Source organism: Anoplopoma fimbria, chromosome 18 (assembly GCF_027596085.1).
Source record: "Anoplopoma fimbria isolate UVic2021 breed Golden Eagle Sablefish chromosome 18, Afim_UVic_2022, whole genome shotgun sequence".
Taxonomy (NCBI): domain Eukaryota; kingdom Metazoa; phylum Chordata; class Actinopteri; order Perciformes; family Anoplopomatidae; genus Anoplopoma; species Anoplopoma fimbria.
The window spans coordinates 13,805,972-13,823,362 of NC_072466.1; the positions used below are offsets into that span (position 1 = coordinate 13,805,972).

At 41.9% G+C, this 17,391-nt stretch overlaps 1 protein-coding gene across 1 annotated transcript in view; it reads right to left on the minus strand.

Moving 5' to 3' along the window:
- Nucleotides 1–17,391, minus strand: part of ptprk (protein tyrosine phosphatase receptor type K) — a 107,638-nt gene that overhangs the window by 59,134 nt on the left and 31,113 nt on the right. Inside the window, 1 exon segment of the mRNA XM_054619123.1 lies at nucleotides 5,710–5,832. Coding sequence (XP_054475098.1) covers nucleotides 5,710–5,832 — 123 coding nt within the window.

The window sequence follows — 17,391 nt, forward strand, 5'->3', positions numbered from 1 at the left end:
TACAAGAATCAGGCCCCCCCCCCCACCCCCAGACAAACAAACCTCCGTTACTAAGACTGTGTCATTTGTTTCTCCTTTGTGATTCTGAGGCTGTTTCTCATCAAGCCAACAACAAATAAACAGGGAATTGGAGAGAGAAGAGAAGAGGAGAAAAAAAAAAGCTGCTTCTTACTTTCTTCTTTCTTTTATATTCTTCATTTGATATTCTGATGAAATATTTTATTTTGTGTTCTCTTCTCTTTATTCCCTGTCTCCGTTTCATTTGTGTATATGAACTGTGCTGCTCTCAGTTAATAATTATTGTAAATGTGTGAGCGTTTAAGCAGAGATACATGTCAGCAAAATGAAAATAAGTTAAAAAAAAAAAAAATGACTGCAGAAAGCACAGACTCCTTGACCAGACCAACCTTGAAAGTTTTCGGTCACTAGAGTAAGCCAAGAACAAATGTAGTTCAAGTAATTTGTTATGTCTGCTGTCACTTCCCAGTACTTTACCTTGTACCTATAGTAAATGACTAGAAATCTAGCTCAGAATAATTCGTAATCTGGATGGGCCGACTGGGCGGTCAGTCAGCCCATCCAGATGTTCCAATGTAATCAGCTCAGACTTCAACCAGATGTTGTTCCAGTGAAATATGATGAAATGTGAGCCTTTCCTGCCTGATGTTTAATCTCACAATATCACATGGGCTCAACACACACTGAGGGAAAGTAGCCATGATAGTGTTTAATTCTATTGGTCGGATGGAATAGAAATGAATTGAATAGAACTAGCGCAGAAACAATAGATCGATTAATTGGGCAAGTCAATCTTAGATAATTTATTATGACTCATTTCTCAAGCAAAAGTGATACGCTGGCTTCAAAATGAGAGCCTAGCGATTTGTCCAGCCATTGAAATAATAATTGATAGATTAATGAGGAATAATGAAAACAATTGCAATAAAATGTACTTGAGCAGAATAAAACAAAATTAGCAAAACAGAACAGAAGAGTAGAATACAACAGAACAGAATGCAACAGAAGAAGAAAAAACAGAAAAGAGTAGAGTAGAATATAACAGAACTTAATAGGATATAATAACACAGAACAGATCTCAATAGAATAGAATAGAATAGATAGAACAGAACAGAATAGAATAGAATAGATAGAACATAATAGAACAGATAGAATAGAATAGATAGAACAGAACAGAATAGATAGAACAGAATACAATAGATAGAACAGAATAGAATAGATAGAACAGAATAGAATAGAATAGAATAGAATAGAACAGAACAGAACAGAATAGAATAGAATAGAATACAGTACAAAACAACCCAACACAATATATGTGCTCCAGTTAAACTCACACAGCACTCCATCCTTAATGGTTAAATCTATTTGCATGTTAAATCATACACAATAGGCTCTATATACAATAAGCTGTAGAACAATAGTGATTATCACTTATTGTTCAGATAATCTACTGTGAGAAAAACACTTTTCTCTGCAGAATACAGCCGAACATAACAGGCTTTCAACTGGTGCACACAAACATGGACACACAAACATGGACACACACACACACACACACACACACACACAGCTTTTCAAAACCAAACACTGCATCCTAGGTATTAAATTGGCTCTTCCGTTCTCTCTTGATTGATTTCTTTTCCCCACTATTACCTCTAAAGAGACACAAAATCACACACTTCTATTGTAGCAATAGCCGTATTAAAATGACTCTACTTCCTGGTTCTGAATGTCACCAATAAGACACAAAATGAGAACATCCAAACTTGACTAAAGCCAATCATACCAGAAACAATACAAGGCCAGCACCGTCCTCCTATCATCCAAAATGAACACACGATGGATGTCACCCCTTTGGCTTTATTTTTGGCACTGATTCTAAGATGGTGACATGAGAAAAGAGCCTTTAAGATGGCTGCCAAGATGGTGCGCCAGCTAAAACATACTCCTATCAGACAGTCAGGGACCCAGATATGTCACAACATGGCAAAAATATAACCTTTAGCACTTCACCTGCTAATCACAAAGCTACCTGCTGTAAATTTATACCAAATGGATTAGGAATAGGTTTAAATAGCTGAATAACACTTGGTAAAGAGGCAATGTCCAACATGTTAAAGCATTGCCCCTGGATGGCTTCTGAAATTACAGAAAAACAACAACGCCTAATCGGAGACAAAAATAGTATTAGAAAATACGAGTTATAAAAGACTGATAGTACATTAAACTACACACAACACACATGTAGACCTTCTGATGCCAAGAACATCTGACACTTGAAGTCTGCCAGTTTCTAAAATGGCTGATGTCTTTGTACTGCCAAAGTCTAAAATGGACGCTAATAGAAGGACGACACAATATAACGATGAGGCTAAAAATACCCCAGAGACAGCCTTAAGACCTAGATATGTCACATAACAACAAAAGTAGCAGCAGCGTGGTAGATGGAGGACAGCGGCAAAATGGGAGTTTTACTCTCAGCCTCTTATGGTAACAAAATTCAATAGTGAAATACTAATACAAAGAACATGCAGCTCGTCCACAATAAAGATACAAGACTATCCATGTACTTGAATGCCAAATGTGGATATGATTTTAAGATGATTTCATTTGTTTTGAAAGCATGGCATGGACCAAAACTGCTTGTTTTTGCTCAGATCATATTCATGTTCAGGCCTCTCATTCACTTCTTCACATGTTCCCTGTTAAAAATCCACAGTGGATTAAGTATTTTCCATTGTTGCTTCTAGACTGTGGACTTATTTTCCCTAAATACACAAGCTTTCAATTACACTGGTATTTTGATAAACCTGTGTTGAAGATCTGTTTTTAATGTTGTTTTTTGACCATTATTATGACTTTGTGAATGGAGATTTTCTGGTTTCTCATAAAAAACATGTATATTTGTTGTGTGATTTTTTCATTATCAGTCAATCTGCAGATGCTTCTCTTTATCAATTGATTAGTTGTTTGGCCTATAAAATGTCCAAAGTGGAGTCTCTTCAAATATTTTCAGTTCACTACCATAAAAGACAAAGAAAAGGCAGTAACTTCACATTTGAGAAGTTGTAATATTTGCTTGAAAAATATATTATTGTGCTCTATCAATACATTGATGTCCCTTAACAATCAACTAATAAATCTGAGATGAAATAAGGTGTGCATGTTTAAAATCCAATGCCATCCAATGCAACAAATTCTTCTTTTATGGAGCTCAAGACGAGATGTCAGAGATGTCAGAGAGGTTTGATTTAATGGACATTTCTGGGCTGTATAGTTTGTGCTGATGTATTCATCATTATTCTCTCATTATTAAAACATCCAGTGGACGAGTAACAAGCTCTAGTGCAGTTTAAATACCTTCTTTTTTTTTTTGACTCCCTTATTAGGCAGTACACAGAGGAAAACAAGAGGAAAGAGAGAGACACGGAGAGAATAGCTTGCCAAATAGGTTTAGAGTGGTACTGGCTGACAACATCATGAGTCAAGAGTATCTGCTTTAGTCCACTGAGCCACAGAGCCCCAGCCCATGAATGTTCAACTGGCACAACGCACGCTGCCAGCGTAGCATCTAGACCCTGCCATGGTGGCTAGTGCCAACATCAACCCCCAAAGAGATTACACAGAATAGTTTTAGCTCTATTACAAAAACTGCCAAACCATCCTTCCGCATTCAATACTGCCTTAAGCACAAATGGCGATTAACAACTGGGACAAACCAATGTGGCTTATACGGAACAAAACTATAATTGTTGGCTGAGCTATCCGATGACTCGAAAACGATTCGGCGTAAAGCCCTAAGAAGGCTGCTTTTCTGTGCCAATACCTTTGATTATATATAACTCACTGAACTACTAATCAGCAAAATAAATTCACCCCCAATGGTCTTTGAGCTGCCAAATATTCTTAACAACCCCCCCTAAACTAAGGGAGTAGGTATCCCTTTGTTTAACGGGTCAAAAGCCCAAAAGGCTTGCTGGCTATGCTCTAAATCATGCCATGGCCTCAGGGTGACTGACCAGAGCAGAGTACTTCTAAATTACTGGTGGCTAGGATTGCCTGACAAAACAACAATTCTAATAATAGGCATTACCAATGTTTCCCTGGGGAAGGTGTTTAAGCTACCAACCCAACCCCTCACCCATTCCCTGCTACTTCTTCCATATACAAAACCTGGCCAAGTGCTGTATCTGTAATCCCCACCAGTAACCCCCCCTTTTCCTTCCACAGCACTGCTGTCCCTCCCCCTGCTGGCATTATTAACACATCAAATGTCAGGTCATGCTCCTGCACCTTTAGGCAACGCCCCTTATGCATCCAACGTCTCCAAACCATTAACCTGGCCTGCCATCCTCGCGCCCCTGCTCATCCTCCTAGCTTCTACAGGAGTTAATGCTATGCTAATTCAAGGCATAACTTTTTGCACTCCTGTGCAAAGTATTTAGCATCTGCAAACTGCCAACTCGGCCGCCTCTGCGTAGTGACACCACTTGGTATTAATATCAGTAAATGTTAAGACGTTGGCATTGTACAATTGGGCAAGGCACCCCACCCTTGTTTAATGGGATACATATATGCAGGACCACATGCACCAGACAGCAGGTAGTAGGTACACACACATTTTAGGAGGAAATGTGTGTGTGTGTGTGTGTGTGTGTGTGTGTGTGTGTGTGTGTGTGTGTGTGTGTGTGTGTGTGTGTGTGTGTGTGTGTGTGTGTGTGTGTGTGTGTGTGTGTGTGTGAAAATCATAAAGAGCTGGTGTTGAACTAAACCTTTCTCTAAATGTCAGCGACGCTGGGTTGTCATGATGATAAGCATGAGAGATAAATAACCGTATTACATTGTCATGGTAACAAAGTCATAATCTCTCTCAACAGAGAAGGAGAGGAGAGGAGAGAGACGACCATGGGATAGGATAGGAGACAAAAGTAGAATATAGGACAGGAAAGGAGATGAGCCAAGATTCTAGGAAAGTAAAGGGGAAGAGACTAAAGGAGACGAGAAGAAGGAGAGGAGACTACAGGACAGGAAAGGAAAGGATAGGGGACAAGAGAGGAGGGGAGGAAAGAAGGTGAATGGAGAAAAGAAGAGACGAGAGTAGACAAGTGGACAAAAGAGGGAAGGAGACGCGAGAAAAGGAAAATAGAGGAGATGGAGAGAAAAGTGAGAAAACTCAAGCATGTTTGTGGTTGTTACGTTTAAGCATGGCTTCCTCGCTGTGGTTTACGCCATTATTCATACACCAGTCAACATTCCTACTCTGTGGATTTCATTCTGTAATGCCACTCAATATCTCAACAATGCATAGCTGGCTATTGTTATAACATTTAGCTTTTAAGATTGTAAAGTAGGCAACCTTCCCTGTTCCCTGCCGTTGATTAATGACCTCATATTCTGTTAATTAGACCCTCAGCCCTGAGGCAGAAAGATTTAATTTCCCCTTCATCATCACCACGGAGAAAATAACAACTGATTAAAGAGGAGAGGAGAAGTGAGGATGTCTAAGAAAAGAGGAGAGAGGATGCAATGTTAAAAAAGACTTCATTACAAGTAAAAGTCCAGTGTTTAAACTCTAAACGTAGGTATTAAAAGTAATGGTTCTGAGGAAAAATGGCCACCATGACTGATTAAATACTTTCCCCCACTAGGAGGAGTTGAACAAGTGGATGACAGAGGGGAGGAAGGACTCACCTTGCGGCAGGTCGGGTGACACGTATGGCAGATCCTGGGTGTTGATGTGCGTCCAGTCAAAGTCGTCATAGGGATCTTGCTGGTAATCACACGGAGTGAAGCCATCATCAAACGTACAGCTCCCTGCAAAGAGAAATCACAAGAACATTCAGTTACCCTCATAGCATCAATAATCATTGACTGAATGAGCTAAATCTAATTAGCTGTAATGCAACATGAATTGCCCCCTTGGGTTTATCCCCCGTAAAACTTTTGTTTTTCTTCCTGTATGTTGTTTTTTTCCCCGTGCGAGTCTGCGTCTCAGCTCATTAACAAAACACCAGGAGTCTGAGCTCCAACAGTCATCACTCAAGGCCAATCAGGATCACCTCTGACTCAACCATCAGGGCCTTCAGCTGATCATCTGTGCCCGTCGCCGCGGCCTTCGGGACAACCATGTGTGAGCTGGCCGCCCGTGGCCCGGCCTCGAACAGGAAGTGGCTCTAATGCGGAGAGACGCCACTTGTCCCTGGCGGCTGGCTGAAACAATCAACTTGAAATGATATGTGGCTTGTACTGGCAATGTTGCCTGATAGAAATAACGTGCGGGTTACTGCCGGCCGTCTGATTCATTGAGCTAAGAGCGCTGCATGGCTTGTGTTAATAAAATGGCTAGGAGAGATATGGCTAAGAAAAGCCACATTACCATCTGATTCAAGTCACTGGTAGTTAGTGGTCACGGATATGTGTCCTCTGTGCACTTCTTGACATTTGCCAAAGTAGAAGAAGATACAATCTTCCATATCATTTGATGGTAGTGATATAATGATATAGTACACTTACACAGTACATAAACACATGAGTTGTAATTATGTGGGTAATAGTTTCAGCTCTAATGAAACTAACCAAACCCAAGACGATAATGAGTCGTTTATGACAATATCTATATTACGGTGATTTATTGCTTTGCTTGGCTGTGAAATGTGCACATTTCCAGGTGTTTTGGGAACTGAAAGAGTGGCAAACCTTAACGCCAAGATACACAGGAGGCGTGTTAGAAGGTATACGAGGGCAAGCCACCACGAAGCACTATCAGCAACCAGCACTGCCAGCAACATAAATCTCCTCGCGTTCACTAGCTCTGCTACCTGTGTCCTAGAGCGGGGCTGCGGCGGCTGTGATGGAGAGCAGAACGACAGGCCCTCAGATACCACACTGATCTGAGCTCCCGCTACAGACGGATACCAAGAGATGACAGCCGCCGCCGGAGGAGAAACAAGTTAACATCAAACAAAGCGAGTGTCTTCGGCTGCCGGCTGTATGGTTGGCTGTGACTCAAAGCCTCAGAGACGCACTACTGGATCGCATTCCTCTTGGCGTCGTGCTTTAAAACCCGGCCTCTCTCTCCACGCAACTCCCATTCAATTCAATTAAGTCTTTGTCACAGCAAGTTACCTCCGGTCATGATGCGAAAAATGCTGGGGACGTGTAGAGGGCACGGAGTACCGCACGACCACGAACTATTCTAGTATAAACTCAGCCTGGACGTACACAACACAATTCCACTGATGTCTCACACATGCTGCTGTATGTGTGCCTGTGTGTTCGTAAAACGGCATGGCTTCCTGTCTCCCACCGTGTGTGTGTCAGTTTACATCTTGCCGTCAGGTAGCTCTCTCTGCATGGGTTAAAAGAGCAAAAGTGTGTAGCTGTAGGGTGTTTGTTTGAATGTGTATAGGAATACACGGCATCAGAAGCGGGGACAAGTAAAGGTGTGTTTTCTGTTAATAACCGCCCGTATGTGGAAAGGTAACCTTTGTCTACTTAGCATAGAAACAGGCCTCTGCTGACAAAGCTAGAGTTGGGTTGTTGAGATGAACCCATGCACAGCAGCACTACCTTTGTTAGCGTAGAGCTTTGCTTCTTTGTTCCCAAACTATTCCCAAAAAGCTCCGTCATTCAGACGCTCAGTAAACATGATGTTCAGGTTTAATTAGCAAGGTGGGAATTTTTTTTAAATACCAGCTATGATTGTTTAATTAATATGGTCTTTGATTAGTTTGCAATCCATGAGACAAGACGAGCATTTGTCTTCAGAGACCAATATAAACTTTGATCTCTGATGTGCATGATAACAGGATGTATAATAGTAGCTCAAAATGAGTGCAGTTTACTGTGAAGCTGTTCCTGAATAGGCGGTGAGCGTTTAAAGTAAAGTGTCACAATAAAAGGAAGGTCAATGTCACTGCAACAGTTAACGGAAAGTCACGTTAATGTCGGTTGTACGTACGTTATTTCTAATTAAGGTAAGAGATGACACATCATTTATTTGTTGCTCATTGACTGGAGTATTGTGCTCAGTGATTCCACTGCTTGCTGAGAAAAATGTGTGTATTAGTTGAGTTTAAAGCCTCAGATGTTTGGTGGGTTTTCTCTAAGTGACAAAATGTTAGGCTGTAGTTTTGGGATTGCAGAAGCACTTAGCCTTGGTTTGTATGCTGCAGCATCTGTTTGGGCTTGTTTAACCTCGCCAAACTACAGAAAGCATACAGAAGCTCTATTCAGTTTCAAATCTCATTTTTTTTTTTTGGAATCTCTGCCTCTGAAAGCAGTATACAGTGTACAGTGAAATTGGATTTAAACCCACTGTGTTTAAAATACGTGCTGTGGGCTTTCAACTGTGTACACACACAAACACACACACACACACACACACACACACACACACACACACACACACAGAGTTGCACTCAGCTCTGATTCAGTGCCGTGGTAGAGGAGGTATTTTGCCTTGGCTTAGCAGTAAAGAAAAACATGTCCTTGTTTTACGTTTCCGCTTTACTGACTGGTTTAAAAGAACATTTCGCTCAATCGTTAAGCATTCCTCTTGTTTTTCTGCACACCTCTGATAGACATTCTCGCTGCTTTCAGCTGCAAACATACTTAACAAAGTAGCTGTGTGTCCATGTGTGTGTGTGTGTGTGTGTGTCTGCTGAAAAGGGGGTCTTCAGAAACCAAATATGTGTGAAACTGTCTCCACACACACACACACACACACACACACACACACAAACCTCACACCAGCTCGCCCACATTCTCAGTTAACACTTCTCCCTTTCCTCAATGTCCTGCCAACTTAAACCAACACACACACACACACACACACACACACACACACACACACAGACAAGACACATGCATCTGACAGTTGATAGTTGTTGCCAATAATGAGAAGAGCAGACCTTTAACTATTATCTTACCTCTTGTGGAAACAAGATGTGAGACATGGCTTTCCCAAAAGAAGTTCAACTCTATCCGTCTATCTAGATTGAGTATTTCTCTAGGACTGTTTCCTTTAATAATTAAACATAAATAGTCAATGCACCACGTAGCCTACACAACGGCGTACAATTGACAAAGTGCTAATCCTCTGATTGGTTACCGTTTGAAATGATTCAGCGAGTGTCCCGTTGAAGATGATGTCACTACAGCCATCAGCTGAGAATCCCGCCTACACTAGGGAGGTACTATCTGAGGTAGAAACACGGCATAGAGAAAAGGACCTGGGACCAAAAGGAAGTAGAGTCGAGTCGAGTTCAGTAGAGCAGAGCCATGCCATGCAGTAGAAACCCAGTTTATGTTTCTGACTGTTTGACCAGTGGCATACCTTGGGTTTTTAGAGCTATTTGGCTGGAGACAGCAGCCTACTGTTGCAAAACAACAGTATGAAGGCGGCCAGAGTGAACCAAAAATAGTCGAACTGAAACCGTGACACCAAAACGAGCTGAAGGACACTCTTTATAGTGTAAAAGTAATCATCTGTGGGTTTGTAATTACAACCAACCTCTTTCCCATTAAACCTTTATTGATTATAACCACTTTTGACATGTCCCGGAAATACAGTATGTATTTGTGTATTCGTCCTGGGTCCGTCTGCATGTGTTAACTGTATTGTGTTGTATAACAAATCTCTACAACGGTTTCCAACTATATGCACGAGTGTGTGTCCAGATGGGATATTATTGCCCTCCTCCTCTCCATTCGCAAGGACACGGAGGGAGAGAGAGAGAGAGAGAGAGAGAGAGAGAGAGAGAGAGAGAGAGAGAGAGAGAACCGACTGCATGCTAATCACTTCCTAATCAGCTTCTGTGATTGGCTGCCTCACTAATGAAATAATGGCGACTCATTTGCATTATAAAACAATTAAAAGGACTTGATAAAGGCTCAAGGGCAGAGAGAGGAGCGCCACACACACACACACACACACACACACACACACACACACACACACACACACACACACACACACACACACACACACACACACACACACACACACACAGTGACACAGGACAGCCGCAGTCTTTTTCTAAAAGATTGTTGAATGGCATCAGACACAACATCTGCCACCGTCACTCAGACTCATTTTGTGGTGATTTGCATTGACCTCCACCTCCAGGAGGCAAGGCAAAGTAAAAGTGCTTTGACTCAAACTGTTTGGAAACATGGGTGGACAGATACCCCCCCCCCCAGGGAGTCGCCTCGGAAAGAAAGAAGACCACGTTCATTCCTCGGTTATTAGCTTAGATGAAGATTATTAGTTGGCAACGCAGCAATAATGTGTAACAATAGCTAGTTTGATTAGCTTTTCCTTTTCTCCATCGGATCCAACCGATCTGCAGAATAGGCAGTATTAAATTCGATCCAACAGCTATGGTCTGAACAGATAGGAGTCCCTGGGACACGCTTAAATCAAAATGAAGGTCTGAGAATCTTTTCTCTTTCTCTAAACAATTCTAGAAAATCTATTACGACAAAGAAACTCCATTATAACTAAGAGATGTCTGATTATAAAATCTAAGAATGCTTAGTCAATACTTGTGCCCTTGTGCCAAAGAACACTCTTCTTAGGCTGTCTCAGAGTAGATTTCTAAAAAAAAAAAAAATAATCCTCACCTTGGTGTTGTGCTATCAGTTCAAAGAAGCAAAAATACATTGACTCAAATGTGAAATTGTAAACAGTCAATATAGTTTGAAAGCAAATGTGTCTGTAATATGTGGGATCTGCTGCCATGGAGTCAGTTGCTGTAATTTGAAAAATAGAAAGAAAAAAAGAAAGAAAAAGAAAGTAAACTACATGTATTGGAAATTATGAAAAGTCTGACCAATATAAGGTCATATAGTTTTGCAGCATATCCAAGGAAACTCTTTCTTTATACCCGTCCACATTCACTGTAAATCCTTTAAAGCTGGTATAACTTTAAAACCTATGTTCCTCTGCCGCCTTACAAATGTGAGTGAACCAAACTTGGGTTGAATAACACCAAGATGGCTTGTTAGTTTAAAAAAATACAAAACTAACGGAGTTAACTGAACTAGTAAAAAGTATAAGGGCATAGGGAGTGGATTCTAACATCCATCATGATTAACATTGTTTTCATTAAAAAAAAACCACTATGAATTATCTTAACATGTATTAAAGACACATTTGTTCATTTTACATGTTTTCTTTAAACTACAAAGGGGTCAAGTTAGAAGAACTCATGTTAAAGTTGCAGCATACGAAAATTGGAAGCATTTCTCCTGCCTCTCAACAGCTCTCCACACAGTGACAGTTCAGTGGGCGGCTATCAGCTAACGGTGCTAACAGTGCTAACAGTGCAGACAACGATTAAACGTGCTGACAAAGCGAACTGTGTTGACCTGAAGGGGAACACAGTTAGCGCTAGGTGGGCGTTAGGCTTCCGCACAGGCATCTGTCGGGACGGCATTATCAGCAGTAACCCGGGGTACGAACGCAGTGCAGAGCGGCGGACGTGATCTAACCAACGAGGCGCTCACATGCACAAACGTGCACTAATAGCATGCGAAGCCGTGCCAGCTAAGTCAAGAAAGCAAGGAGGAGCTTGGATAACCACACAAACAGAGGGAGAGCGACTTCATTCTCTCTACAGCTAGGCGTTACTTCACGTTATCTTTACATAGCAAATAGTTGTGTGCTGTTATATGAATACTCTGAATCCCACATATTGCAGCTTTATTAGGTTCTGAAGTGGTCTGGAAATATGATATATTAAGATAAATAAACTTGAAATTACCAAAACTTCTACTTCCACGTTATGTTAACGAGGAAAAATGTGTTGATTCCACTTAATTCCAATCTGATGTTTTCCATTTTAATACATATTGGAGCTAATCAGATAGACCGATGCATCATCCCTTCTTGGCCCTGAGCTTACGCCTGAAGACAAACAGTTCAAATCTGCTCAGGAATCTAATGTACTTACAGTGCTTACTCTTTCTCTTTCTCTCTCTCTTTCTGACTGTGACTAGTATTTATCAGCAGAGCTCAGTTGCAGTCTGCAGGCAGAGATCTTATCACCAGAGAGCAGATAAGACAGGATGAGTGAAAGAGAGTGGAACAGAAGGAAAGGGTGGAAGGAAATGGAGAGGGAGAGAAGGGAGGGGAAAAAATAATTATTTTTCTGGGAGATGAAACTAAGCCTATCGATTAACTTTTTCCCTTTGTTTCCGTTGCCTTTTGTCTTTTGTTTCCATCCCCGTCTTTCCTGCATTTATAAATGGTTCAACGAGGATCAAAATCCAGGTGGCTTTACAACCGTACCCCAAGAAGAGAAGAGAAGAGAAGAGAAGAGAAGAGAAGAGAAGAGAAGAGAAGAGAAGAGAAGAGAAGAGAGGAGAAGAGGAAGCTAAGCTCCATTTTGAAAACGGAAATAATTTTCAAGGACAATAATTACATTTACATCATTAAAAACCAATTCCAACCACAAGTAATACTGTTTCCCTCCAACTCATTAAAAATTTGTCCGAGTCGAGTTAATAATTACGTTTCCTGACCCCGGATTTATAATCATATAAGGCTTTGTGGGACATTTTATACCAGTGACTCACTAACAGTTTTGAGCTTTTTGGCTCAAATGCAGGAAGAAGGCTAAAGAAAAAAAAGAGAAGGAGACAGAAAGGAAGAGAGGATTTCATGTAAAAGTGATGACATAGTATCACTTCACTTGATCCGTGTTGTATTATTATATACTGTCCTTTCTTAATGCCCTCTTAAAATTGCTGTGTACTGTGGTGTTATACACCCTGTACTCTCTGTTGCTTGTGTTTCTTCTATTAAATGTGTATTTGTGTGTGTGTGTGTGTGTGTGTGTGTGTGTGTGTGTGTGTGTGTGTGTGTGTGTGTGTGTGTGTGTGTGTGTGTGTGTGTGTGTGTGTGTGTGAGAGAGAATCACTGAGCGGCCCTGACCACTTCAAGGACACTAATAAAGTTGTACCTTATCATTTACTTTCTCTGTCTTGTCTCTACTTTTTGTTCTCTCTCTCCCTCTCTGAGAATAGGTGAAATTAGCCTGAAATGATACAAGGTGACATCAGAGAGGCTGACACACACACACACACACACACACACACACACACACACACACACACACACACACTCTCACTCGTCACGCTTCAGTGGCCCTTGCAGCGCAGCACGACGCCATCAAAGCCAAGACCCATATACACACACCTCGCCTGTTAAACATACACACGGGCATGCGCAATCACACACCCAAATACACACGACTTACACAGCGACACACAGTCACATGCACATTGTCACACACACACACACACACACACACACACACACACAGTGACACTCATGCGTGCACGCACACACACTCAGAGCTGTAGTTTAATTGGAAGTGCTGAAGGCTGAAGAATTTCTCCTTCATCTCACAATGCTGTAATTGAATCTGAGACGTGTGTGTGTGTGTGTGTGTGTGTCTGTGTGTGTGTTCAGCTGATTCAGGAGTTTCCATTGACAGTAACAGTAAAACAGAAATGTGTGTTTTTCCTTCAGTGAGGAGGCTTTCTGTCCTTCCATCCCTGACTATCTCCTCCCCTCACCCTGCTCCTCTCTTAGGGGTTAATGCCGCTTTTCAATTCAAATTCAAACTCAAGCAGTTTTCCGTGCGCCACATTATTATTTTTTTTACAAACCGATGATTTGGTCGTACAGGCTCTGCGGTGAAAGGCAGTCATGACCTCCAATCGTTGCCTGTTAGCATTTCATTGGCCGACATGTCTCGAAAAGGCTTGGACAATAAAATGTTACTAACTGACTGGTTCTTTTAAAACGCTGTTGCGAACAAAAAGCTTGAATAGCACATGTACATTTTGAGAGCTTTCTTTGTAAAAAATCTTTGACTTTCTCTGTTGAATGACGCTCTCGTTTCTATGTTGAAACTGGGTTCAAATGGGAACTGATTATACAGAAGTAAAAACCCACGCGGTACAGTGTGAGATACACGCCATGGCAGACAGAGGAAAAAGATCCTGTGTAGCTACATTTTACTCAACGAGATAACTGCATTTACTCTCAAGTAAGACAGGTAATACCAGGAATTTAGCACAACATTTCGCAAACACGAAAACTGCAAATCCTCATATCCTCACAAAAATGATAAATGTTATTGTGAATTATTTTGCTGCTGGTCAATTTAGATATCAATCAACAAATGTATCAGCATTAAAACTGTCTGCAGCTCTAAATTCTTCATGGGAGAGCCATAAATAAACATCCTAAATTACCTCTTGACAGTCAACATGACACCTAAACTCTAAATACATCATGTTTCCACCAGGAAGTTCCTGGAAATCTCAGGGGAACTTTAAAGTCCCGTCAGACCGTTGTTGTCTGCGTTTCCATAGCAATCTAAAAAATGAGTCCACGGATGTAGTAAAAAAGCAACTTGACATGAGAAGGGGCTTATGGGAATATTTATTTTCCCCATATCTTTCTTCATTTCTATCTTCGTCTGAACACTATAATCAGTAAACTGTGTTTTTGTGTGTGTGTGTGTGTGTGTGTGTGTGTGTGTGTGTGTGTGTGTCCAGAGGTAGCTGTTAGCACTGTTAGCAGGGGTCGAAACCTTTCATAGACACTATCTTTATGACATTCACCTCCCCCCTGTGCGTTCCCTCTCCCCCTCTTCCGCTCTGCGTCTATCTCCCGATCGTTAATCTCTATTACTATTCAAATGCTGACATTTAAAGCAACTTCACATGCAGACGGACTCACTGACTGACTGGCAGATAAGGCCTGGGAGAAGAGAGGACAGGAGAGGAGGTGGGGTTGATAGAGAGACGGGGGGGCGAGCCTGCCGTTCACTGAGAAAAACTGGGATATCCTCCTCACCTCTCCTCTACCTCCCTCCCCCCTTCTCGCTGTCCGTGAATGAGTTCACCCATAAACCCCGGGGGGAGTCAGATTTCACTCGTTCTCAGGAAAGCTGAACCATCCCCTCTTTTCTGTGTGTTTGTTCACCCATTTACCTCTCCCCACACCCAATACTCTGTTTACTGTCTCCCTGTCCACCCCTCTCTGTATGTCAGTTTGGGTCACAACACAGTTTGGCCCCTGAGTTTCTCCAATTTTCACTATAAAACATATCGACTTGTGAACATTGACACACTCCTTTTGTCTGATACAACAGGTCAACTTTCCTTTTGCTTTTCCGTAGCAAAGCGAGCTCAAGTGACACAGACAGAAAAGTTTTACGGCCCGCAATTAAGTTTTAAGATGACTCTAGACATCGGTAGCTTACAATGTCACCGAAAAGACTAACCCATAAACCATCCACACGATCGGATCCCGTGTCAGTGTGTGTGTCATTGTCAATGAGTCAGGGGGGAGTAATTATTGAGCCCCTTAGACGGCACTCAGCCCGGCTCAGAACTGAGAGCACAGCTGGTTTTTTCCTTTTAAGTAAAAATCCCCAAAAAACAAGTCTCAACTGGCTGCTTCTCTCCACCCTTCGTCATACGCTTGACCTCAAACATGCTGACTGGCTGACTCACTACAGCCTGTTAAAACTTAAAACCAGATGATTCGAAAGGGGAAAAAAGAAATCATGGAAGCAATTCAATTTTTTTATTAAAGATCTCTTCTAAACATCGTGTGACTGATCTGAGAGTCATAAGGTTTTACTGTACAGCGCTGTTAGACACACACAATGTGAATGAGGCCAGATGGACACATCCCATTGAGTTATACAAAAGGGGCCTGGACGGTAAAGGGGATCAATGCCGGACAGAATGAGGTCAGAACGAGTTGGTGGTCCGCATTTGGGCGGAGCAGCGAGCCCCACACCTGTATGTACCCACATGCCACCGGAGCCAGCAAGCTTCTTTACACTGTGACACTGAACCGTTCATCACGTTGTCCTGATAACTAACTGATAAATTACCAGGAGAATACAATCAAATAATGCTTTAACCATTGGAGAGGATTTGAATGGGCCAATCACAGAGCAGACAGCAGGCCGTTTGTTTCTGAGCCAATCGGGGCACAGCTGAGGTTTTGGACCGAAAAAGCAGGCCTGGTGTGGACGAGATAAGAGCAGAACAAACACACACTAAACACCAACCCCCAACACACACACACACACACACACACAAGGTAAGTAAGGCCAGACGGAGAAGGAAGGAGGAAAATATACAGAAAATAAAAGGGGAAGGAGGGAAGAAAGACTAAAGAGGAAGAAAAGAGTCTGAAAAGTGAGAAGAGAAGGAAACTTGAGTGTGAGTTCAGAGAGAAAAATCCCACCCAAGGGGCTAAAAGCAGGTTAAATCCGAGGCAGCTAGCTTAGCAAGTCAGCACAGAGGCTGGTGACAGACTGAACTGCCTGGCTGACTTCTCCAATTGTCCAGCAAGCTGGTTCAAAGGCTGGCTGGCTGATTTACCGACTGACCGACCGACTGGCGGGTCGGATTTAGTCCATCCCGTGTTTGTGCAGCAGAAGCACTTCTGTTGTTCAGTCTGTCGGACAAAAAAGCGGTTCTCCACACGGACACACAATGAACAACCTGAAACAGCACTTATACTGGAGAGGCCGACAGAGACGAAGTGAGAAAAAAAGAAAAGAGACAAACAAATAAACACACAAAAAAAATACTCTAAAACATCCAGCTTCAAAGAAGAAGAAAAAGCGCCTAAAATAACAATTGGAAAAATGTTTCTGGGACTTCTGAAACCAATAAAAATCAAAAAAATATATATCTCAGATAGAAAAAAAGAATATGTCAAAGGAGCTCTTTTATCTGTGGTTGTGACACAGTTCTGTCGAACAACAAAAGATACCTAACGATAGCATTTACGGTCCTGGAGGAGTTTACTTTTCACTGGCAGCACAGAAAAGGAGCACATGAAACCAATAAAAATCAAAAAAATATATATCTCAGATAGAAAAAAAGAATATGTCAAAGGAGCTCTTTTATCTGTGGTTGTGACACAGTTCTGTCGAACAACAAAAGATACCTAACGATAGCATTTACGGTCCTGGAGGAAGTTTACTTTTCACTGGCAGCACAGAAAAGGAGCACATTACACAGCGGTGGAAACCACAGAGGCCCAAACAAAGGGAACAACGCACAAGTGGGAATAACATGCTAGCGGGCCAGACGACTACCAAAGCATCTTCTTCTGAGACCGTCTGCAGAGATAAACATACATTACACACTTCTGCTGTCATGACGACGGCTGTGCTGAGGGGCAAACACTATGTCTGCACTGATAACAAGCATGAACTAAGACTGGAGCTGTACGTCAGGTAAGTAGAAGGCCGTGTGTATATAAATGTCAAACAACGTGAAATAACAGCTACGGCTATGTTTACACTGTGGTCCGTAGGT